Source organism: Antechinus flavipes, chromosome 2 (genome assembly GCF_016432865.1).
Source record: "Antechinus flavipes isolate AdamAnt ecotype Samford, QLD, Australia chromosome 2, AdamAnt_v2, whole genome shotgun sequence".
NCBI lineage: Eukaryota > Metazoa > Chordata > Mammalia > Dasyuromorphia > Dasyuridae > Antechinus > Antechinus flavipes.
The window spans coordinates 465,977,101-466,003,211 of record NC_067399.1 but is presented as its reverse complement, the minus strand read 5'-3'; the positions used below and the strand labels follow the sequence as shown (position 1 = coordinate 466,003,211).

General features: G+C 33.8%; 1 protein-coding gene across 6 annotated transcripts in view; it reads left to right on the top strand.

Moving 5' to 3' along the window:
• Positions 1-26,111, top strand: part of DENND1A (DENN domain containing 1A) — a 687,683-nt gene that overhangs the window by 307,373 nt on the left and 354,199 nt on the right. For 5 of the 6 annotated variants that reach the window (XM_051979612.1, XM_051979615.1, XM_051979613.1 and 2 more), the window contains exons 7-8: positions 1,111-1,191; positions 25,956-26,009. In XM_051979612.1, coding sequence (XP_051835572.1) covers positions 1,111-1,191; positions 25,956-26,009 — 135 coding nt within the window. Of the gene's footprint in view, positions 1-1,110; positions 1,192-4,305; positions 4,362-25,955; positions 26,010-26,111 lie in introns of those variants that run through there. The other variant, XM_051979617.1, reaches the window with a different exon arrangement.

Genomic DNA, 26,111 nt, shown 5'->3' with positions numbered 1-26,111 from the left:
ATTGATTGATCTCTTTGTGTTCTAGTCACATCTTATCCTTCCTATATTTGCCGTTATTTTTTAAACAGAGTTTATATTTGTTTCTTCTTAAATTTCAGTTTCTATATTCTGACTAAACAAAGGCCAAATTGACTGTAAGGTTGTGGATAAGGATTAACATTTGAATAGTTTATGAGTAGGAATTTCAAGCTTTTTAAAGATATAGTGTTTTCCTAATTAGAATTCATATTACCTTGATATCCAATTGATAATGTTTAAATAATCTTAACAATTAAAATGTTCTATAATACTCCATTATTAAACATTGTTTTAACATGTAACATCTTAGTCAATCATTAAATATTCTCATTCCTTTAAAAAAATTTAATTGAGGATGATGATGGAGATCTTCATAATCTCCCAGGAAACCACATTGTTTTCATTTTAAAATTGCTGTCATGGAGTCATGTCACTAGATTTTTTTTGAGATCTCATGATATATAATGCATGAAAAGTAATCTACTACATGTCAAATATGGAAATATTTTTGGCATGACATTTGTATAATGAGTATTGTATTTCTTTCCTTTTCAAAGGACTGAGGAAGTGATGGCAAAAGGGAGAAAATTTAGAACTAAAAATAAGGAAAAAACTTTATAAAAATAATTTTAAAGAATTTGTTACATGTTATGAATATTACCAAATATTTGTTGAAGAATTTCTTTGCTCATTTCAAATAAAATGTAAACAAAACTTAGCTGTGGCATGTTTTAGCTGAAAGGGCCCTGAATTTAAAGTCAAGGTTCTTGAATGTGTACTTTGCATCTGTCCCAACAATGGGATGTCTTTGAATGGGAAAAATAAATATTACCAGCCAAAGAAAAACAAAGTCATTATAGGTTACCCCCAGGTTTACATAAGCTGAGTTGGGAAAAAGCAAAAATAAGACATATATTTGAGCATTTTTTACATTTACCTAATTTTCTGCTGCCAGTTCTGTCCAAAGGCTGTGACTGTCCTCATCCAAAGCAGATCCAGCAACCAGACCCCTTCCTTGCAGGTTGCTTATTGATGTCTGAATCTTCCTTTTGTTATCTAGAACTTTTCTTTCTTTCTTTTTTTTTTTTTCAGGAGAGTCAAAGGAATGAGCTGCTTGAAACACTTTACAAACTCCCTATCCCTGATCCAGGAATGTCTGTTCATCTTAGTGTGGTAAGTGAGGTAGACTACATGTAATTAAGAAAAATAAGTTTTCATCTGGAAAAATATTGAATGCTCTTGGATAGGGCGAGCAAATATAATAAAGATGACAATATTACCTAAACTCATCTATTTATTTAGCGCTATACCAATCAGACTCCCAAAAAACTATTTTAATGACCTAGAAAAATAACAAAGTTCATATGGAAAAACAAAAGGTCAAGAATTTCAAGGGAATTAATGAAAAAAAAAATCAAAAGAAGGTGGCCTAGCTGTACCAGATCTAAAAATATATTATAAAGCAGCGGTTACCAAAACCATTTGTTATTGGCTAAGAAATAGACTAGTTGATCAGTGGAATAGGTTAGGTTCAAAGGACAAAACAGCCAATAACTTTAATAATCTAGTGTTTGACAAACCCAAAGACCCCAGTTTTTGGGATAAGAACTCACTATTTGATAAAAATTGCTGAGAAAATTGGAAATTAGTATGGCAGTAACTAGGCATTGACCCACATTTAATACCGTTACACCAAGGTACAGTCAAATGGGTTCATGACCTAGGCATAAAGAATGAGATTATAAATAAATTGGAAGAGCATAGGAGAGTTTACCTCTCAGACCTGTGGAAGAGGAAGGAATTTATGACCAAAGAAGAACTAGAGATCATTATTGATCACAAAATAGAAAAATTTGATTATATCAAATTGAAAAGTTTTTGTACAAACAAAACTAATACAGACAGGATTAGAAGAGAAGCAATAAACTGGGAAATTTTTATAGTCAAAGGTTCTGAGAAAGGCCTTATTTCTAAACTATATAGAGAATTGACTCTAATTTATAAGAAATCAAGCCATTCTCCAATTGATAAATGGTCAAAGGATATGAACAGACAATTCTCAGATGAAGAAATTGAAACTATTTCTAGCCATATGAAAAGATGCTCCAAGTCATTATTAATCAGAGAAATGCAAATTAAGACAATTCTGAGATACTACTACATACCTGGCAGATTGGCTAGAATGACAGGGAAAGATAATGCGGAATGTTGGAGGGGATGTGGGAAAACAGGGACACCGATACATTGTTGGTGGAATTGTGAACACATCCAGCCATTCTGGAGAGCAATTTGGAACTGTGCTCAAAAAGTTATCAAACTGTGCATACCCTTTGATCCAGCAGTGTTACTACTGGGCTTATATACCAAAGAGATTTTAAAGAAGGGAAAGGGATCTGTATGTGTAAGAATGTGTGTGGCAGCCCTCTTTGTAGTGGCCAGAAACTGGGAACTGTGTGGATGCCCAAAATTGGAGAATGGCTGGATAAATTGTGGTATATGAATATTATGGAATATTATTGTTCGGTAAGAAATTACCAGCAGGATGATTTCAGAAAGGCCTGGAGAGACTTACATGAATTGATGCTGAGTGAAATGAGCAGGACCAGGAGATCATTATATACTTCAACAACAATACTATATGATGATCAATTCTGATGGACATGGCAATCTCCAGCAATGAGATGAACCAAATCAGTTCCAATAGAGCAGTAATGAACTGAACCAGCTACACCCAGCGAAAGAACTCTGGGAGATGACTATGAACCATTACATAGAATTCCCAATCCCTCTATTTTTGTCCACCTTCATTTTTGATTTCCTTCACAGGCTAATTGTACGCTGTTTTAAAGTCCGATTCTTTTTGTACAGCAAAATAGCTGTTTGGACATGTATATTTATATTATATTTAATTTATATATTTAACATGTATTGGTCAATCTGCCACCTGGGGGAGGGGATGGGAGGAAGGAAAGGAAAAATTGGAACAAAAGGTTTGGCAATTGTCAATGCTGAAAAATTACCCATGCATATAACTTGTAAATAAAAAGCTATAATTAAAAAAAAAAGAAAAGTAATAGGTTTCATTACCTAATTTTTAAAAATTCAGAAATTATCCAAAGAGAATTGTGGGTTTGAGGTTTTTTAATGTTTAATATGGGTTTTTAAATGTTATTTTTATGCTTTGCTTTTAAAAAGTATAATCATTTTAGGGCTTAGTGAACTAAAGGTGCAAGGTGCTGGTGGTAGGGGAGGGTGAAGGGTGAAGGTGTTGATGTTTTTAAAATACCTATCTGCATACATTCTTCATTATAGCAATGATATGTTGGTTATATGTATCCAAAAGTGATATGTTGGAAAGAATATGATCAGAAGATCTGGTTTTCTAAGCCTTCTGATCCTGAGTTCCAAATTTATTAATCCCTAATTCAATTCAGAAAATTTCTGTTAAGTCACAGTATCTTAGAATTAAAGGGATCTCACAGGCCATTTAGTCCAATCTGTATTTGAAGCATGAATCTCCTCTACAACAATCTGCAGAAGTAAACTAATCTTTGCTTGAAATCTTTATGTAGTTTGTATTGTGTAGTGTTGGGGGGTGATATATTGGGAATTAAGAAGAGATATGGATACAGGAAGATTTAGGGGCCTGTTTTGTCCAGTTCCATTTTTGGGTACTCCCAGGTGTTGACATATTTCCTTATATCAAACCTAAATTTGAGTTCTTAGCAGCCTTCCTTTATTTCCAATAGTTGTTCTCAATGCAATTAATCCCACTTTCTAGGTGACAACCCTAATATCACAAAAGCATATGTCACAAATAGTCTGGGCTCTGGAAACAAAACTGAAAACTTCTTATCTCCAACTTCACTGCTTTTCTGTGCCTAGTCTTTCTATTCTGGACATGCTCCCTCCTTTTTTTGTCATCTTCTTTGCCTTGAACCTTCCATTCCAGAAACTTCCATTGCTATAAAATGCTACTAATTGATGACTTCCCAGGTGGGACTATCTCAGATTTTAGGCTCTTGAGAGTCCATTCTTTCCTATAAGATTCTAGTTCATCACCTGTACTACTGGTCTAGGAACCAAGTGTTCCTAGATCAAACTTGGAGGATTTGTAAATCTCTCAAAGCATCAAGGATCCCTTTTCCTTTTCTGTCACTGCATAAAGATCATCTCATCTAAGGCCTTAGTCCTCTTTTTGCTGAAATGAGCCTGGATCCTTGTCCTTTTTGAAAGTTATAACTTGGATGTATCTCTTATTTTTTTTGTTTGGTGACTGTCATCCAGATGTTTCAATTTCCCTGAACTTCTTGATGTTCTCCTCATTTTCCTGGATTTCTCAAGTAAGGTTTTCTGATTTCTTTTATGTGAATTAAAATGTGTCTGTAATAATGATGTTTTGCTTTTAGCATTAGTAGTAGGTCTGCCTCTTCTGTGAAAATGTCTAAGTTTTCAAAACAGCACTCTCCAAAGTACTTTGTTTCATAATAGGAAGCATATTTCAATTCTTTAAAAGATCTGCAATTTCATGAGTATGGACAATCTATTTGCTAATCCCAAGCCCTTTTCACCTTAATTGTTACTTTTATGCATTTGGATTGAAAAAAAATTACTCAGGTGCCAACTTTTTGAAAATGAGCCTTTTTTTACTTGGTTAGTCTGTTCCTTCAAAGGTAGTCTATCACCGAGCCCATACTTAAAGTTGCTGCCTTAGTGTAAGATCTACCAGAGCTTGCACTGAACTGGCCTAACAGAAGCCCAGAGTCAACCCCATGATAACAATTTCCAAAAGAAAACTGCAGTAAAATGTATCTTTTCACACCATTAAAAATTCATGCCATTAAGTTTTGATTATTTTGTTTTCCTCTCCATTCGCTTTGTCATAGTCATTGTGCATATATTTTTTATGTTTCTGCTGACTTCACTTTGAAGCAACTCATATAAGTCTTCCCATCTTTCTTTGTAGTTCTAATCATAGTTTTTTCTAGTGTAGTAATATTTTGTTATATTCACTTGCTACAATTTGTTAGTTATTATACTATCAATGAGTATCTAATTTTATTCCAGTTATTTGCTACAGCAAAAACTATAGCTATAATCATCTTGTGGGGGAGGGAGGGAGAGGCTTTCTTTATTGCCATTGACTTTCTTAGGGAATATAACCAGCAGTGGTTTCTGTTGCTCAAAGTGCATAGACAATTATTTTGTTTTTAGCGTAATTACAAATTTCTTTCCAGAGTGGTTGAAATCATGTTTTCTTTGTTTTGAAAGATGAAATTAATATCCAGCAAGTCAGTAAGCTACTATTAGCTCTATTTTTGGCAGATTCGTCTGCCATAAAGCTCCATTAGATGTCTGGATAACTGAAGTCCCACTTTGCTATTATATTTTACTTAAATTTCAGGCTGTGGTTTGTTTCTTGAATTTCTCATCTGCTTTGTTTTCTTCTATACAAGTGGTATTTTTGTATGCTCTCATAATAAAATTGCTTCTGTTTCTCCCTCCATTAATTATCATCCAAATGTTCTTTACTATGCTTCCACCTTCTTCCTGAATTTCCTCACATGAACTATATCTTTTTAATATTACTGCTAGCTCATTCCCATTTTACCTCTTCTGTGTCTCTTAATATATTTACTCATGTTCTTTTTTACATAACTTTTATTTATATATTATATAACTATATATTTTTCCCATTCCTCACTCCCTAAAATTGAAAAAAGAAGAAAAAAAAGACCTTTGTAGCAAATATGGACAGTCAGGCAAAACAAATTCTCACATTGACTGTGTTCAAAAATATCTTATTCTGCATCCTTTTTTAGGTGAATAGTATGGTTCATCATAAGCCCTAAAATTGTGATTGGTCACTCCATTAAGCAAAATTCTTAAGTGCATCAAAGTGGTTTATCTTTATACTGTTGTTATTATTGTACAAATTGTTCTTTTGGTTCTACTCATTTCAACTTGCATCAGTTCATATAAATTTTCCCAGGTTTCTCTCAAACCATCCTATTCATCATTTCTTAAATCATAATGATATTCCATTACATTTATGTGTCATAATTTTCCTCAACTTATGGACATAGGCTTTGTTTCTGATTCTTTTCTAAAATAGAAGGTGATTTTATAAACATTTTTGTTCGTATGCATAATTTTCCTATTTCTTTGATTTCTTCTATTTATAAGTTTAGCAATGGTATACCTGGATCCAAAGGCATTCATTTTAGTGAACTTGGGGGCATAATTTTAAAATAATTTGGAGAATGGACAAATAAATGCCTATTTCCCCCAAACCCCTCCAATAGTTGTCAGTTTCCTTTTTATATTATATTTATCAATCTGGTGTGTGGTTTACCTTCATATTTGCTTTAATTTCCATTTTTCTATTAATGATTTAGAGCATGTTTTTACATGGCTATTGATAATTTAGATTTCTTCTTGTGAGAGCTTCCTGTTTGCATCGCTGGGCTTTTTTCCTTGTTTGGAATGACTGAGCCATTTCCAGTCATGTTTTTCACTTTATCAAATTTCAATTTTAGTTATTAAGTCAAAATTCTATCTTTGCATTAGGATAAGCTTGCTTTGTGTGTGGCCTAAATTTTAGGGATTTCTTTGAACATTTGAGTTCATGAGTTTTTATCTTGACTTCTTTTTCATCTTCCTTCATTTTAGCTCCTCTCAATTGTATTTGTTTTGATAGATATACATAAACAATTACTCTCCTCCCATTGCCTTTTTCATTTTCAAGATTTTTGGGTTGGATTTTTCAATAATTAATACAATATGATTACAAGTCTTTCTTACATGAGACCCATTCCATCCTAAGAGTGTCATACTTGTTTTTTAAGCTGTAATCCAGAATTCAAATCATATTCTTAATCAATTATTCATTTTCAAAATCACATTGTCTTTTCTGTTTTTCCTTGACTTTAGTGGAAGTGAAAGAAATGATCATTTTGAGATGAGATAGAAAAAAGTCTTACTTATTGGACCTGAGGTAGAATCCTATCTCAGCTACATATATCCTTTGTGGACTTGTCTAAGTCACCTAACATCTGAAGGCCTTGGTTTTCTCATTTCTAAAATGAGAAAGCTCTAACTAAGATCAGACTAAAAGAGATAGTCCCTGCCCTCAAGGAGGTTATAACCTAATAAGGGAAAACAATTGCCTCAGGGAGGTTAGAAAATATAGTAGAATAAGGGACAGGCACTGAGAAGTATCTTGTTCCCTAGAGTTGAAACTAGACACAACTACAGATACAAAATCAAATTGGTTGAAAAGCTAATTTGTATCTTCTTTACCCTCCAGTCCTCTAAATAGATGAAGAGGATTCTAAGAGAGGTAGTAGCCAGCCTTGGTAAGCCATTAGAAATAATGATCGTCTTAGGTGGGGCAGCCTCTTCTTGAATTTGAAACTTGACAGTTACTGATGCAAAGTAAAGAGAGATGGACATCTGAATTCTGATCTCTATAATGGAAGGCTTGCTTAATGACTGATGAAGGATGAGCATTGACTGATGAAAGTTAGGATAGAGGCATTCTACCTATAGTGACATTTGTGAGCAAAGGCACTCAAAGTTTGCTTTAAAGTGGACAGAGCGTAACTCCAATTGTCTCAGCCACTAGCTAGTCATAAACTCTGTGTGTGCATCTGGTGAATCTGCCTTTATAGTAATCTACTTTACATCCTTGATATATACCTTCAGTACATCTTTAGTTCCTGAAACCTTTTTTGGATGACATGTTCACCAAGACCATTATCTTTCTCAGAAAACAATGGTCTTGTGTCAGTGAGAAAAATTTCTTATTTCTATTATTATTCTGGCTTATCTTTTATGTTTTACTGTGCTCTCATTTTAGTTGATCCAAGTGATAGCTGTGTTGTAGTATTGTATTAACTTGATAATCTTTTTGACTTTGACCAAATCATCTCCCTTCTCTGTGACTCCATTTTCTGATAAATTGTAATCTGTAGATAGACCTGAAAACTTATAAAGACCTTCCTAGCCATGATTTCCTTAAAAAAAAAAATCTACATTTCTGTTTTAGTTTATTTTTTTTGATTAATCAAAATCTATTTTTCTCCCTCCCATCCATCTCCATGAAAAAAAGAAAAAGAAAGTAAAACCAAACTGTTGCAAAAAATACAAATAGTCAAGCAAAATTACTTCCCTCATGGGCCATTACCCATAAATATATTTTCAGTTGTTTTCAGTCATGTCTGACTCTTTTTTACTCCATTTAGGATTTTCTTTTAAAAGGGGAAAAAAAAGATTCTTTACATGTATTACATAAATATCTAGAAGTGAAACAAGATAAAAACGAAATAAGAGCTTTGCAGGAAAGATTTGGAAGTAAAAATAAATAATTTAGAATAAAATGTGATAGAAATTACCCAGGGAATGAACTGCTTGAAAATAGAAATCAGTTGGAAGTGGATTTCTTCAACAAAGAGATCTCAGTTTCAATTTATCAAGGATGGACAGAAGCAGCTACACCCAAAGAAAGAACACTGGGAAATGAATGTAAACTGTTTGCATTTTTGTTTTTCTTCTCGGGTTATTTATACCTTCAGAATCCAATTCTCCCTGTAAAACAAGAGAATTGTTCAGTTCTGCACACATATATTGTACTTAGGATATACTGTAACCTATTTAACATGTAGAGGACTGCCTCCCATCTTGGGGACGGGGTGGAAGGAGGGAGGGAGGGGAAAAATCGGAAGAGAAGTGACTGCAAGGGATAATGTTGTAAAAAATTACCCTGGCATGGGTTCTGTCAATAAAAAGTTATTAAAAATAATAATAATAAAAACAAACAAATAAATAAAAAAGAGAAAAGAAATCAGTGAATCTGTGAGACAGCAAAAAATATTAGAATAAAGTTTAAAACTTTAAAATTTATTTTAAAAAAAGTCTGATATCAAAAAAAAGATATTTTGAATACAGTTCAGGGATTGTGGTGTAAAAAAATTTTTTCCCTTTATATCTCCCCTTCTTCCCACTCTCAGAGAGCATCTGAAATAACATAAATTTTTTTATAAAAGAAAAAAGAAAATAAATATAAATTTATTAATAATAAATAATAAAAAAATAATAAAACCAATTTATAAATTGAAAAAGTCTATAAATATATGTATTATACAGTTATTTGTGGAGTTCCCACCCTGTTTTCTCATTCTGTCTTTATACCAACAATGAGATTTCAGATGCCCTACTTTACCACACTGAAAGCATTGACGAGTCTCTCTTGAAGTCCCTTGCCAGAAGGGACCTTGTCTTCCCATGCTGGGATCTTGGGAAATCTGCATCATAGCCTGGTTATAAAAGGCATTTGTGCCCACTATGGCACAGCATCTTATGAGCTCCTCTAAAGGAGCATCTTTGTGCAGTCCTAGTATAATTCTTCTGCAAACCTCATTAGCATTTTCCTTAGCAAGTTGCCTTATCAAAATGTCTGTTATTGCATTTTCCCTATTAGGTCTTCTGATAGCTGTCTGCAAACGTCCCACAAAGTCAGCAAAAGGTTCATTTGGCCCTTGTGTTATTTTTGTGAAGGCCTCACCCTTTTCATCTTTATTGTGGCGAGAAGCCCACGCTTTGATAGCATTAGCAGCAATTTGCTCATATGCTGCTATTGTCAGGGAGGGAGAATCTTTAGCATCTGTCCCATTTCGGCCAAAAAAGGTTACTAGTTTAGTTTTTAAGAAAATAAGGTCCCTGTTTGTCTATTACAATACTCACCTAAGTTCCTGGTCACTGGAGACTTCTTCATGAAAATAGGGTCCTTGGGCCCCACATTGGGCGCCAAATGTGATGACCATGTATTTAATATCAGCCGGAGTCAGGAATTCAGGTTAGGGGAAAATCATCAATCTTTATTCTTAGTGGAGGTGAAGAAGGATCGAAGGTGAAGGGGGATCAGAGGTGAAGGGGGATTAGTAATGTGAGCAGCTGTGACAAGAAGACAGCCAGCAGTCTTTCTTTCCTCTTCCCTCTCCACCCCCCTGCTTCCACCCACCAAAATCGTCATTTCCTATACAACACATCAGGACTTACACAAAGAGTGGGTGGGGCCATTTTTTCTCCAAGCATATATATTAATAGAGTATGGTCCAATTACTATTTAGCCTCACATGCTTGGGATCTCAGTGTATCAACTCGAGCCTCAGCCCATTACAAGTTTCATTAACATTTTTGTATTCCTATGTAGGAAGATGATGCATATAATGCCTGTGAACATTACATTATTAAGGCACTCACACAAAATATATATGTAGACAAAGGGCACAGATTGGAGTTGACTATAATAAGATGATTTCAAAATAATTCAATTAAGTGATGAGAAAAAGAGGTGTACTGGGAGAAGGGGGAAGGGAGAGGAAGAATGGAGAAAATTATCTCATATAAATGTAATGTTCTGGTTTAGCTTTCTGGAGGTCTTGGGACCAGCCTTCTTTTCAGCAGAGTAATCACCAGGAGAATAGCCAGGGATAAAGACCAAAAATCTTTATTGTCTCCTTCACAGTCTGTCTCCTTGCCTGGGGCTAGGCTAGCTTTCTGGAGACCCTTCAGACAGGCCTTAGTTGCAGTGGGGGAAGCAGGAGAGCCACCACGAGGCTGATGAAGATTGAATGTCTCTCTCTGAGTCCAAGAGCTTGAGCTCCAGCCTCCAGTCCTCTATTTTCTCAGAATCAGTCTCTGACTGAATTTGTCCCAGTTTATATACTCTATTACAATTATATCATTACAGTATGTTGAGTATAAACCAATCATTATATCACTAGGGAACCATTATTTGTTATAAGATTAAATCAGTCATACTGAACTTAGAGAACTCGCAAGCTAAACTAGATAACCACGGTCTTATCAATTCCATTGAGTTAACACCTTGTTTAAATCAGTCATACTGAGCCTTAAATATATCTCTCCAAAGTTCCTTCCCTTTATATATGAAAGGAGATACAAAAGGAAAAATCTTACAGTAGAGGGGATGTTGGCAGCTAATCCTTGATCCTTTCACCAGTGTCACAAATAGTGATTAACATACACATTTAGTTGATATAGCAATCTCTTATTCAATGGGGAAGTAAGAAGGGAAGAGTAAAGGAGAAGGAGGTGGGGGAAACTGATAAGTAGATTAAGGGAGCCAGTAGTTAGAAGTTAAACAGACTTTGAGGAAGGAGAGAAAAGGATAAACAGGGAGAAAAATATTTTGTTAGTAAGATAACTGTAAATGTGAATGGGATGAACTTATCCATAAAATGGAAGTAAATGGTAGAATGGATTAGAAACCAGAATCCAACACTGTTGTTTACTAGAGAAACTCTTGAAATAGAAATACAAAATAAAAATAAAGGGATGAAGCAGAATTTATTATGCTTCAGCTGAGGTTTAAAAAAAAAAAAAGCAAGAATGGCAATCAGGAATTCAGGAAAAAAGCAAAAAAACAAAAAGCAGCCTCATTAAAAGAAATAAGCAGGGAAATTACATTTTGCTAAAAGGTACCACAGATAATGAAATAACATTTATACTAAAAATTATATACAGCTAGGTGGTACAGTGGATAGTCTCTAACCTGGAGTCTTGAATTCAAACCTCACTTCACACAATTATTAGCTGTGTGACCCTGAACCATGTTTACCTCTTGACAAGTGAATTCCACCAGACATTTAAAGAACAATTAATTATAACATCTTATGAACTATTTTAAAAAATATACAAAGAAAGAATACTACCAAATTCTTTTTGTGACACAAGTATGGTGCTGATATCTAAACCAGAAAGTGGGGGAAAAAAAAACAGAAAAAAAAACAAACTATAGATCAATAATCATAATTAATAGTGATGAAAATATTTAAAATAATATTAGCTATATCTTTGTTACAATATACTCCAAAGATCATACACCATGACCAGGTGAAATTTATAGAAGGAATTCAGGACTAGTTAAATATTAGGAAAATTATCAGCACAATTGATTATTATTTGCAAACCCCACTAAAAAATCATATGATTATCAGTAGATGTAGAAAAAGCTTTTGACAATATAACATTTATTTCTTTTAAAACATTAGGAAGCATTGGACTTAATTGAACTTTCTTCAAAATGATAAATACAGGGTAGCTAGGTGACACAGTAGATAGAGCACTAGCCCTGAAGCCAGTATAACCTAAGTTCAAATCTGGTCTCAGACACTTAACACTTCCTAGCTGTGTGATCCTGAGCAAGTCACTTAATCCCAATTGCCTCAGCAAAAAGGAAAAAAAAAAAAGATAAATACTATCTATATAAAACCATCAATAAAAATATCAATGGCTGTGATAAGAATAAAGGAGAAGCCTTCCCAATCAGATCAGAATGAAACAAGGATGGCCATTATCACCATTATTATTCAGTATTGTAATAGAAATATTGACTATGACAATAAAAGAAGAAAAATAACTTGAAAGAGTTAAAATGGGCATGGAAGAAGCAAAACCATCACTCTTTGCAGATGATATGATGGTATACTTAGGAGATGCTAGAGAATCAACTAAAAAAACTAGTTGTGATTATTAACAACTTCAGCAAAATTGCAAAGTATAAAGTTAACCCACAAAAAATCATGTTTTTCCATAGTCTGCAAACTCCAGCAGGAAAAGATAAATTCTATTTAAAATAAATAGAAATAGGAAGTGAATGGTAGATGAATTAGAAACCAGAATCCAACAATATGTTGTTTACTAGAGACACACTTGAGATATATACAGAGTAAAAATAAGGGGCTGAAGCAGAATCTATTATCAAACAATATAAAATACTTGGGGAATATTCTTGCCAAGATAAACCCTCAAATTATATGAATACACTTGCAAATAAAGTCAGCTCTAAACAATTGGAGAAATATTGTTTATGGGGAGACCGAGGCAATATAATAAGTCATAATTCTATTGAAATTAACTTACTCATTCAGTGCCATACCAACCAAACTGCCAAAAAAATTTTTTTTTCAGAGCTAGAAAAAATAATAAAATTCATCAGAAAGAACAAATGATCAAGAATATCAAGGAGGAATCAGTGGGAAAAATTTTTTTTAAGAAGGTGGCTTAGTACTAGATGTCAAAACAAATTACAAAGCACTAATTATGAAATGATTATGATATTGTTTAAGCAATAGAATAGAGGAATAAGGTCAGTGGAATAGATTAGGTACACAATAGTAAATGACCATAGTATTTGAGTGTTTCAAAAAGAGATCTTGTGGCAAGAATTTATTATTTGACAAAAACATCTGGGAAAATCTGAAAAGCAGTCTGACAGAAACTAAGTGTAGATCAATGTGTCATATTATGTACCAAGAAAAGGTCAAAACAGGTACGTGATTAAGAAAGAGTAAATGGCATCCAAAGCAAATTGGGAGGGCATGAAAAATTTACTTATTAGTTCTATAAAGAGGAAAATTTTTATGACCAAACAAGTGATAGAAAACATTATGGGTTGCATAATGGATAATTTTTGTTACATTAAATTTAAAATTCTGCCATGTTTATAAGGAAAGCTAGAAACTGGATATGTTTCTCTGATGTAGTATAGTTCTCTGATAAAGTCCTTTTTCTCAAGTATTTAGAGACCTGAATCAAATGTGTAAGAATATGAATCATTCCCCAATTGATAAGTTGCCAGAGGATATGATATAAAAGATCAGTTTTCAGAAGAACTCAAAGCTATCTAAACTCATTTCAAAAATAGCTCTACATTATTGTTGATTAGAAAAATGCCAATAAAACAGCTGTGAGGTACCATCTCACACCTATCAGAGTGGATAATATGAAAGAAAAAGAAAATGACAGTTGTTGGAAGGGGATATGGGACAAATGGGCGACACTAATGCACTGTTGCTAGAGTTGTGAACTGATTTGATCATTCGGGAGAGCAATTGGCAACTATGTCCAAAGGGTGATAAAACCATGCATATCATTTGACTAAGTGTGTATCCAAAGCAGATCAAAGAAGCAGGAAAAGAATACATATGTACAAAAATATCTATAACACCTCCTTTTGTGATGAGCAAAGCATTGTAAATTGAGGGGATGCCCATCAATTGGAAATGTCTGAACAAGTTATGGGATATGATTGTGATGGAAATGATGATCAGGATGCTTTCAGAAAAACCTGGGAAGACACATAAACTCATGCAAAGTGAAATGAGCAGAATTAGGAGAGCAATGTAGACAATAACATTTTTTAATGTTGAATAATTTAGATATTCTCAATAATACAATGATCCAAGACAGTTCTGAAGAATTTAGGAGGAAAAAAATTCTATCCATTTTTAGAGAAGGAACTGATGAAATCTGGGTGCAAATCAAAGCATACTTTTTAAAATTTATTTTTCTTGGATCTGTGTTTCCTTTTGTAGCATTTCTAATATTGAAGTAATTGCATAACTGCACATGCATAATCTGTATCAAATTGCTTATCTTCTCCACTGAGGAAAAGGAAGAGATGGAGAGAAAAAGAGAATCTGGAACTAAAATATTTTAAAAATTGAATGTTAACAAAATTTTTTATATGTAATTGAGGGGGAAAAAAGAAGAGGTGAAAAAGAGTCATTGGACTATTATCTAAAAGCTATTACAAGCCAAATGAAGCAAAACAAAGTCTTACTATGTGGATGTTATTTGTTTTTTAATTGTTAATAGTTATCCGAACTTAATGAAAAGAAAAGTAAAAATTTATAAAACTAAGGGAAAACTCAGTAGATAAATGGTCAAAGAATATAAAGTTTACAAATTATAGTCCAACCTGTCAGTAGTATTATTTAAAAAATGCTCTAAATTACTAATTATTAGAGGAATGCAGATTTGCTAGGTTAAAACTACTTTGAGCTTCTACCTCATATCCATCAGAATAATAATAATGACAAAAAAAGATGATAATCGTTGAAGGAAAACATTGGTGTCTTGTTTTGTTGCTGTAAATTGTTATCTTCTTCTTACCCTACAATTTGGAACTATGCCCCCAAAACAGTTATACAATTATGTACATTCTTACCCAGAAATACTTCTAGTTAGTCTTCTATTCCAAAGTGATCAAAATGAGGAAAAGGAACAAAGTGTACAAAATTGTATATCTACTCTTTTTATTATAATAAAAGACTAGAAACTAAAGAAATGACCAATAACTGAAGATTACAAATGGGGTATGTGTATATAATTGAATATTTTGTTATGCTCTAAGAAATTAAAAAGGGGAAACTTTCAAAGTTATCTGGGAAGACTTGTAAGAAGATGAAGAGTGAAAGTAAGCAGAATCAGGAAAACCATTTATGTAATAACAACAAAAACAAAACTTTGAAAGAGCTCTTTGCAGTAACCAATCATGATTCGAGAGAACTGATGATAAATCATACTACCAACCTCCTGATAAGCAATAAACTAAAGATGCTAAATGAAACTTTATATGACATAGCAAATGGAGGGCTTTATTGTGCTTGATTATGATATTTCTCTGTCTCCCTTAACAGCTATATTTTCCTATATGTGAAGTGGATCTCTATAAGAATGTGAGTTTCTTGAGATCAATGACTCTTTTCTGTTTGTATCCTTATGTCTTTTTATTTTTTTTTTTTTTGTATCTTTTATTTATTTATTTTATTATTTTTTTAAAATAACTTTTTATTGATAGAACACATGCCAGGGTAATTTTTTACAACATTATCCCTTGCACTCACTTCTGTTCCGATTTTTCCCCTCCCTCCCTCTACCCCTTCCCCCAGATGGCAAGCAGTCCTTTACATGTTGAATGGGTTACAGTATATCCTAGATATAATATATGTGTGCAGAACCGAAGTTTTCTTGTTGCACAGGGAGAATTGAATTCAGAAGGTATAAATAACCAGGGAAGAAAAACAAAAATGCAAGCAGTTTATATTCATTTCCCAGTGTTCTTTCTCTGGGTGTAGCTGCTTCTGTCCATCTTTGATCAATTAAAGCTCTCTTTATCAAAGAGATCCACTTCCATCAGAATACATCCTCAAACAGTATCGTTGTTGAGGTATATAATGATCTCCTGGTTCTGCTCATTTCACTCAGCATCAGTTCATGTAAGTCTCTCCAAGCCTCTCTGTATTCATCCTGCTGGTCATTCCTTACAGAACAATAATATTCCATAACATTCATATACCACAATTTACTCAACCATTCTCCAATTGATGGACATCCTTTCATTTTCCAGCTTCTAGCCACTACAAACAGGGCTGCCACAAACATTTTGGCACATACAGGTCCCTTTCCTTTCTTTAGTATCTCTTTGGGGTATAAGCCCAGTAGAAACACTGCTGGATCAAAGGGTATGCACAGTTTGATAACTTTTTGAGCATAGTTCCAATTTGCTCTCCAGAATGGCTGGATGTGTTCACAATTCCACCAACAATGTATCGGTGTCCCTGTTTTCCCACATCCCCTCCAACATTGCCCATTATCTTTCCCTGTCATTCTAGCCAATCTGACAGGTGTGTAGTGGTATCTCAGAGTTGTCTTAATTCCTTATGTCTTTTTTAAAAAAAATATTTTTATCATAGCTTTTTATGCACAAAACATATGCATGGTAATTTTTCAACACTGACCCTTGCAAAATCTTCTGTTCCGATTTTTCCCCTCCTCCTCACCCCTTCCCCTAGATGGCAGGTAGTCCCATGCATGTTAAATATGTGAAAGTATATGTTAAATACAGTATATGTATACATATTTATACGGTTGCACAGAACAGATCAGATTTAGAAAAAAAGGTAAAAATAATCTGAGAAGGAAAAAACAAAAATGCAAGCAAACAGTAACAGAAAGAATCGAAATGTTATGTTGTGGTCCATAGTCATTTCCCAATGTTCTTTCTCTGGGTATAGCTGGTTCTGTTCATTAAAGATCAATTGGAATTGTTTTGGATCCTCTCATTGTTGAAGAGAGACACGTCCATCAGAATTGATCATTATGTAGTGTTGTTGTTGAAGTGTATAATGAATCTCCTGGTTTGCTTATTTCATTTAGCAGCAGTTCATGTAAGTCTCTCCAAACCTCTCTGTATTCATCCTGGTCATTTCTTATAGAACAATAATATTCTATAACATTTATATACCACAATTTACCCAACCATTCTCCAATTGATGGGCATCCATTCATTTTCTAGCTTCTAGCCACTACAAACAGGGCTGCCGCAAACATTTTTGCACATATAGGCCCCTTTCCCTTCTTTAATATCTCTTTGGGATATAAGCCCAGTAATAGCACTGCTGGATCAAAGGTTATGCACAGTTTGATAACCTTTGGGGCATAATTCCAGATTGCTCTCCAGAATGGTTGGATCCATTCACAACTCCACCAACAATGTACCAGTGTCCCAGTTTCCCCACATCCCCTCCAACATTCGATATTCTTTTCCTGTCATCTTAGCCAATCTGACAGGTATGTCATGGTATCTATCTCAGAGTTGTCTTAATTTGCATTTCTCTGATCAACAATGATTTGGAGCACCTTTTGATATGACTAGAAATAGTTTCAATTTCTTCATCCGAAAATTGTCTATTCGCATCCTTTGACCATTTATCAATTGGAGAATGGCTTGATTTCTTATAAATTAGAGTCAATTCTCTATGTATTTTGGAGATGAGTCCTTTATCAGAGCCTTTAGCTGTAAAGATGTTTTCCCATTTTATTGCTTCCCTTCTAATCCTGTCTTTTTTTTTTTATTTGTACAAAAGCTTTTTAACTTAATATAATAAAAATTATCTATTTTGTGATCAATAATGATCTCTAGTTCTTCTTTGGTTATAAATTCCTTTTTCCTCCACAGGTCTGAGAGGTAAATGATCCTATGTTCTTCTAATTTATTTATAATCTCATTCTTTATGCCTATATCATGAACCCATTTTGATCTTATCTTGGTGTATGGTGTTAAGTGTGGGTCAATGCCTAGTATCTGCCTATATCCGTGTGTGTTAGCACAGACCTATGCACATTTCTTGTGCCTCTTCCCCCCACTTCCTCCCCTAGATCTCAGGTAGACCAATACATGTTAAATATGCATAACAACACTTTCTAAAAATGTTGACACCTTGTGATAGATAAAATGCAAATTCATTTTAAAAGTATTACTGGATTGATAGTAGATTTATGTTAAGTTTCCATTCACTAGATAATAGAAGTACAACCATTTTCTTTGGCACAGTTCAAATGTTTTATTGAATAGATCATCATATTTTGGATGAGATCTACTTACATTAAACCATGCTTCCACTGAATGCATAGTGTTTCTGGGTTTTTTCACTGTGCTTTTACTCAAGACTAGGCAAGTATATCTTGATTTTAGCTGGTCTCTACAAGTGTCACCTATTTTTTTTATCCAGTGACTAGACAAACTCTATTTCTATCGAATTTCACCAAAGATATTACCACACCTTTTCTGTACTTTAGTAATATTGTCACTTCCCTACATTATCCATACATGTTAAAAAGCAATGTTTTATGTAGCAGTTAGTCAGCAGAGTTGGTCTGTTCCATTCATGAGTTGGAGTTTCTTCCTTCCTTCCCCCAGTGAATGGCCAGATGTGGCAGATTCTTTAGCAGAAATCATCTTAAAGTGTAAACCTAGTAAGCTCTGGACTAAGGGGAAAAAAAGCATTATAAAGAATGAAGCCACCAGTGGTCTACAAAAGAGCACTCTCTTCAATTATTTTTTTCTAGTGAACTGTTTTCTAATGAACTTTCTCTTTTTGAGAAAAGCAGAGCACCCATGAAAATGATGATTTGATGCTTCATGAGTTCATCTTCAGAACTTCCTTCTAGGAGCTCTGTTTTTCTGATTGATAACAACAGATCCACCTAGCCTATTTTTTCAGACAGACACTAGCCATGTTTCACTTTGTTCTCTACTCCACAGGCATTTTTTTCTGAAAACTGTCTTCCTGACATACCTATATCTTACACTGCCTCCCCTCTCCCATTTCTGGAACTGTGATCAAATCAACTATTTCACTGCTTCTGGGAGGGTTTCAACTGATTTATTCCTTTATGACCCCAGTCACCATCTCTGTTACTGTTCATACTAAAGTGTCCCTCTGGTTGTGTTATACACTAATGTACTTTCTCTTCTTCTCTTAGTAGTTGAGTTCTTCTTGATTGCAAAATCTGTACTTGTATCCCCAGCTCTTAGAACAGTGCTTGGCATGTAGTAAGCACTTAATAAATGCTTTTGCATTCATAAAAAAGAAGCAACACCTTGTAATAGAATGTGTTTTTTAATTGAACATGGCTTCAGGAGATAAGTATAAATTCTGATCTTGGACACTGATTTAATACATACCCTTATAGGCAAATTGCTTCCTCTTTCCAAGCCTCTTTAAAATTGGAATATTTGCTCTGACTCGCTCAGAGAAGAGAAGTTATAAGTGCTTTGCAGATAGACCTCAGTGAAGGGAGTTCCCACACTAACACAGTTTTAGGATTCTTGATGTATTTACTACATCCTTCAGAGAGCTATTCTAAAATGTAGTTCCTCTTCTAATGTATCCCCTTGGAGAGAGGGGAAAAGCAATTGGCTAATTTAGGTTCAAGATATTATACGAGTCTTTATTTTTGAAACTATAGTCCATGAATCTCCATCATACCTTTAGTTATCTAGTAGACACAATTAACTCAAAACAGAAGCTTTTTTGGAGATGGTATTATAAGAACAATTTTAATAAAAGGTTTCCCTTCCCATAAGGTTGAGGTACTTGCCCACAGACTTGGAATATATTCTTGCACAATCACAAAGCATTCATGGGAATCGTGGGCACACATGTGTAGAACATATGTGGGAAAGGCAACTTCTCTCTGTTAATTTAAATAAATGCCTGTCCTTTTGATAAATCTTATCTATATCACTGGTCACATAGGGAATGCATATGTCTAAAGTAACTGACATCTTTCACTTCAGATCCCTACTAACTTTTTCTTTTCTTAATACCTTCATTTTGAGTGTATCTTCTCTAGGAAGGTAATTTTGCAGAGTTCCCTGGACATACTTTTCTCTGCCTCTTTAGTTCTGACTTCCAGCGCCAATTCTTTCTTGAATCCACAGCTGGTTCTCCTCTCTGATGCTTAATGCTTTGTTCTACCTTGATCCTATAATTTTTGCTGCTTGCAGTTTTTTCTACCCCAAATGTACCCCAAATCAGCTGATGAACTCCCTCTTAACTAGCAAAATTGCTCAGAAGAACAAATTTGTCTCAACATCTGAGATCCTCTTTCATAGCTACTTTTTTTTTTTTTATTGCCAGAGATCATAGTTGTTTCAAATTTATATACTCAAAGCTAGCAACTATGTCTTGATTTTTAACAGGCCTCTAGAAACGTGGTTCATTTTTTTGTTAGCCAATGATTAGCCATCCTCTGATCAAGTATCATTAAGGAGTTTACTGTACCTTTTTAAGGAGTTTCTTCTTTTTTTTCATTAAGATTTTATCACCTTACTGTCTCTGTTATTTTCCACTACAAAAGTATCAGCCAGTAAACCAATAGACTTTTCTTAACTACTTACCATGTTCCAGAAACTAAGCTAACTATTGGTAATGCAGTGACAAGGACTTAATATTCCATAAGAAGGGATTACCTATACACCTAGCATCTTCCTAGTACCATTTCTCCACATTATATTCATGCCAGTCATTGTAACTGCTTCTCTTTTTAAGCTGTAAGGATAATTCTGAGTGATTCAATTTGTACCACTCTTGCTCATGAGTCAACACCAATGTGTCTCCCACTGATAATTAGCAAGTGCACTTAGCTTTCATAAAATATACTTAGTAAGATGATATAATAAGAATAGTTAGTCCAAAAATTCTCTTCCTTGTGCTTTATGCCCTGCGGGTCGTACCATTTAAAGGTGGCTCCTTCCTTTGCTTTGTCTTTCTCTATTTAATTATTGTGGATATTTCATTTTCATCCTGTTTGGATGCATTTTCTTCTACTTGTTAGTCTTTGATCCTAATAGAATGTTATGTTACTGGTTTTGTTTTTTAAATAATAATGGTATGAACTAGATTAACAAGCAAGTTTTATTCTTCACATAATCCTTGAGGTTCTTACATCATAAAGAAATTACAAGGGCTAGACCATCTGACTTACATATTTAAAACTTTATCAAGGCCTTACATGTATTAATTGGAGAGAAACCTTTTCACACATTGGATTAGATAACTTCACCTTAAGAAACTTTACTGAGCTGCCTTTGAACTAAAATATGTCCCATGATACCAAAATTACCTTACCCAGAAACCTCTGACCCCCAACCCATTTGGAAGATTATAAGATTTTGATACTTGATTAAGAATTGTTAGTTTTGATTAATGACCTCTACTCTTTTTATTTCTAGAATTCTAGAAATTTCATTGCAATTTATTGTAGAAAATAAGGACAGTCTTATTTTCATGGGGAGGAAATAACAGCAGATAAATTCAAGAAAAAGCCCTATGTAGAAAGTGGTACTTGAACTGAACTTTGATGAAAATTAGTAATTTTGTGAAGTGGAAATGAGGAGGGAGACCATTTCAGGAATGAGGGGAAACCTATGCAAATTCTCAGATTTACAACCTGAATATATAAGGAATAGAAAGGCCAGTTTAACTGAACAATAGACTTTAATAAAGAGGAATAATGTCTAAGAAGGCTGGAAAGGTAGGTTGGAGCCCATAGTTAACTAGCATTTATTAAGTATTATATATGCCATGCACTGTACTAAATATTATTCTATATATGTGCCAGGTATTGTGCTAAGCACCAAACAGAGGAGTTTGTATTTGACCCTTGAACCACTGGAATTTCATTATCAAGGAAGTGACATAATCAGTGCTTTGTAAATATTGTTTTGGCTCTGAGGAGAAGGGATTAAAAAGGAGAAAAACTGAAGCCAGGGAGATCAGTTATACTTTTTCCACTAATCTAAGTAAGAAGTATAAGATTGGTGGTTATTTAAGTTTAGAGAATAGGACAGGTACCAGAAAAATTATGGAGTTAGAATCAACTGGGCAGCTGTTCAGACACTTGGAATGATTGATAAGAATTGAAGATGATTGAGCTTATAAATTTGGGTAACTAGAAGAATGGTGATACCTTCATCAGAGATAGAGAAGTTTAGAAGGGTAGCTTCTTAGAGAAAAGTCAATGAGTTACATCAGGGACATGTTGATTTTGAAATGTCTATAATATATCCAATTTGAAATATCCAGAAGATAGATAATAGCAGTCATAGAAAATCTATGACTGATAGAGAGATCTGGGAGTCTTTTACATAGAAGTGATAATTAAATCTTTTTTTTTTTTAATAACTTTTTATTGATAGAACGCATGCCAGGATAATTTTTTACAGCATTATCCCTTGCATTCACTTCTGTTCCGATTTTTCCCCTCCCTCCCTCTACCTCTTCCCCCAGATGGCAAGCAGTCCTTTACATGTTGAATGGGTTACAGTATATCCTAGATACAATATATGTGTGCAGAACCGAACAGTTTTCTTGTTGCACAGGGAGAATTGAATTCAGAAGGTATAAATAACCAGGAAGAAAAACAAAAATGCAAGCAGTTTATATTCATTTCCCAGTGTTCTTTCTCTGGGTGTAGCTGCTTCTGTCCATCTTTGATCAATTAAAGCTCTCTTTATCAAAGAGATCCACTTCCATCAGAATACATCCTCAAACAGTATCGTTGTTGAGGTATATAATGATCTCTTGGTTCTGCTCATTTCACTTAGCATCAGTTCATGTAAGTCTTGCCAATCCTCTCTGTATTCATCCTGCTGGTCATTCCTTACAGAACAATAATATTCCATAACATTCATATACCACAATTTACTCAACCATTCTCCAATTGATGGACATCCTTTTATTTTCCAGTTTCTAGCCACTACAAACAGGGCTGCCACAAACATTTTGGCACATACAAGTCCCTTTCCTTTCTTTAGTATCTCTTTGGGGTATAAGCCCAGTAGAAACACTGCTGGATCAAAGGGTATGCACAGTTTGATAACTTTTTGAGCACAGTTCCAAATTGCTCTCCAGAATGGCTGGATGTGTTCACAATTCCACCAACAATGTATCGGTGTCCCTGTTTTCCCACATCCCCTCCAACATTCCCCATTATCTTTCCCTGTCATTCTAGCCAATCTGACAGGTGTGTAGTGGTATCTCAGAGCTGTCTTAATTTGCATTTCTCTGATTAATAATGATTTGAAGGATATTTTCATATGTCTATAAATAGTTTCAATTTCTTCATATGAGAATTGTCTGTTCATATCCTTTGACCATTTATCAATTGGAGAATGGTTTGATTTCTTATAGATTAGAGTCAATTCTCTATATATTTTGGAAATGAGGCCTTTATCAGAACCTTCGATTGTAAAAATGTTTTCCCAGTTTATTGTTTCCCTTCTAATCTTGTCTGCATTTGTTTTGTTTGTACAAAAACTTTTCAATTTGATATAATCAAAATTTTTTATGTTGTGGTCAATAGTGATCTCTAGTTCTTCTTTGGTCATAAATTCCTCCCTGTTCCACAGGTCTGCGAGGTGAACTATCCTATGCTCTTCCAATTTATTTATAATCTCATTTTTTATGCCTAGGTCATGAACCCATTTTGACCTTATCTTGGTGTACGGTGTTAAGTGTGGGTCAATGCCTAGTTTCTGCCATACGAATTTCGAATTTTCCCAGCAATTTTTGTCAAATAATGCATTCTTATCCCAGAAACTGGTGTCTTTGGGTTTGTCAAACACTATATTATTAAAGTTATTGGCTGTTTTGTCTTTTGAACCTAAACTATTCCATTGATCATCTAGTCTATTTCTTAGCCAATACCAGATGGTTTTAGTAACTGCTGCTTTATAATATAATTTTAGATCTGGTACAGCTAGGCCACCTTCATTTCATTTTTTTTTCATTAATTCCCTTGAAATTCTTGACCTTTTGTTTTTCCATATGAACTTTATTGTTATTTTTTCTAATTCATCAAAGTAGTTTTTTGGGAGTCTGATTGGTATAGCGCTAAATAAATAGATTAATTTAGGTAGTATTGTCATCTTTATTATATTTGCTCACCCAATCCAAGAGCATTTAATATTTTTCCAGTTGGTTAGATCAGACTTAATTTGTGTGGAAAGTGTTTTGTAGTTTTGCTCATAAAGTTTCTGATTTTCCCTTGGCAGATAGATCCTAAATATTTTATACAATCAGTAGTTACTTTAAATGGAATTTCTTTTTGTAACTCTAACTGTTGGGTTTTGTTAGTGATATATAAGAATGCTGATGACTCATGTGGGTTTATTTTATATCCTGTAACTTTGCTGAAGGTGTAGATTGTTTCTAATAACTTTTTGGTCGAATCTCTGGGGTTCTCTAAGTATACCATCATATCATCAGCAAAGAGTGATAATTTGGTTTCCTCATTGCCTATTCTTATTCCTTTAATCTCTTTCTCAACTCTTATTGCCAAAGCTAGCATTTCTAATACAATATTAAATAGTAATGGTGATAGTGGGCAACCTTGTTTTACTCCTGATCTTATTGGGAATGGTTGCAGTTTGTCCCCGTTACATATGATGCTTACTGCTGGTTTTAAATAGATGCTACTGATTATTTTAAGGAAAAGTCCATTTATTCCTATACTCTCAAGAGTTTTTGATAGGAATGGATGTTGGATTTTATCAAATGCTTTTTCTGCATCTATTGAGATGATCATATGGTTTTTGTTAATTTGATTATTAATATGGCCAATTATATTGATAGTTTTCCTAATATTGAACCAGCCCTGCATTCCTAGTATAAATCCTACTTGATCATGATGTATTATCCTGGGGATGATTTTCTGTAGTCTTTTTGCTAATGTGATAATTAAATCTAATGGAGCTGATTATGAAGAGAAGTGTTGAGAAGAAAAGAGGAAGGGGAAGAGAAAGATGAGACTAGGAGAGAGTCCAGGGCAGAATCTTGAGAAAAGAAAGAAGGAATTAATTGTAAAATTGAGAAAATGATTGAAGAAATGTAATGTTATGATCACTGTGATGAATTTTTTAGGTTCATCTCATAGTTTAAATTCAAGAAATATTTATTCAATTAACTTAAAATATGGAATTAAAATTTTTGTTGATGGAGGAACTTCTTGTACCAATAAAATTGTAGATGTTGGAAATAATACTTAAGGCAAGAACTGATAGAATTAAAAAAAATTTTTTTTGTCATTTTTAAAATCTCCAATTTCTTTGTGAATATTGCATTTTGGAACACAAATTGCAACCCCTATCAAATCTTCGATGATGATCTTTATGAGCATCTATGTTTTTTTTTTTTTAATCACCATCTCTTGACATTATGACAAACATGTAATCTCAACCAGGTTTATATTTCAACTTAATACAACTTTGCTAGAGTTTATGTTTGTGTGCAAGAGCACATTGTCAACTCAACAGCATTGATAGAAAACTGTCAATGGATAATTTTCTCCTTTGTATTATAGTTCCAAATAATGGTTTTAAATATTCAGGATATTTTGTAGTAAACTTTATTGCCATTTTTCTTTACATCAACAAAGTATTTAATTTTATAAAATCCTTTTAGCAGTGATTCAGCACGGTTGGTTCCAGATGATGTGCAATCTTCTACATATTAAAAAACTAATTTTGAATCGTGAAATCTGGTTTTGAATTGCAATTCTTTGATTTACTAACTGCATGATCTTGGATATATTACTTACTCTTTCTAAACTTAAATTTCCTCCTTAGTAAAATTTGTTCCATCTACCTCCATAGATTTATTGGTCATGATCAAATAAATAGTGTGGGGGTTCTTTGAACCTTAAAGTATTATGTAAATATTATTATTGTTACCATTTTTACAAAAAGCAGTTAACTTTTGATTTTTTTTTTCCTTTAGCACTCTTACTTTACTGTGCCTGACACAAGAGAACTTCCCAGCATACCTGAAAATGTGAGTGTTTGAGTTGATTTAAATTCCTTTTATTCCTTTTTACCTTTCTGAAAGTTTTTATGGGTAGGTGGAGGCTAAGTGTATACAGTAATAGAGAATTCT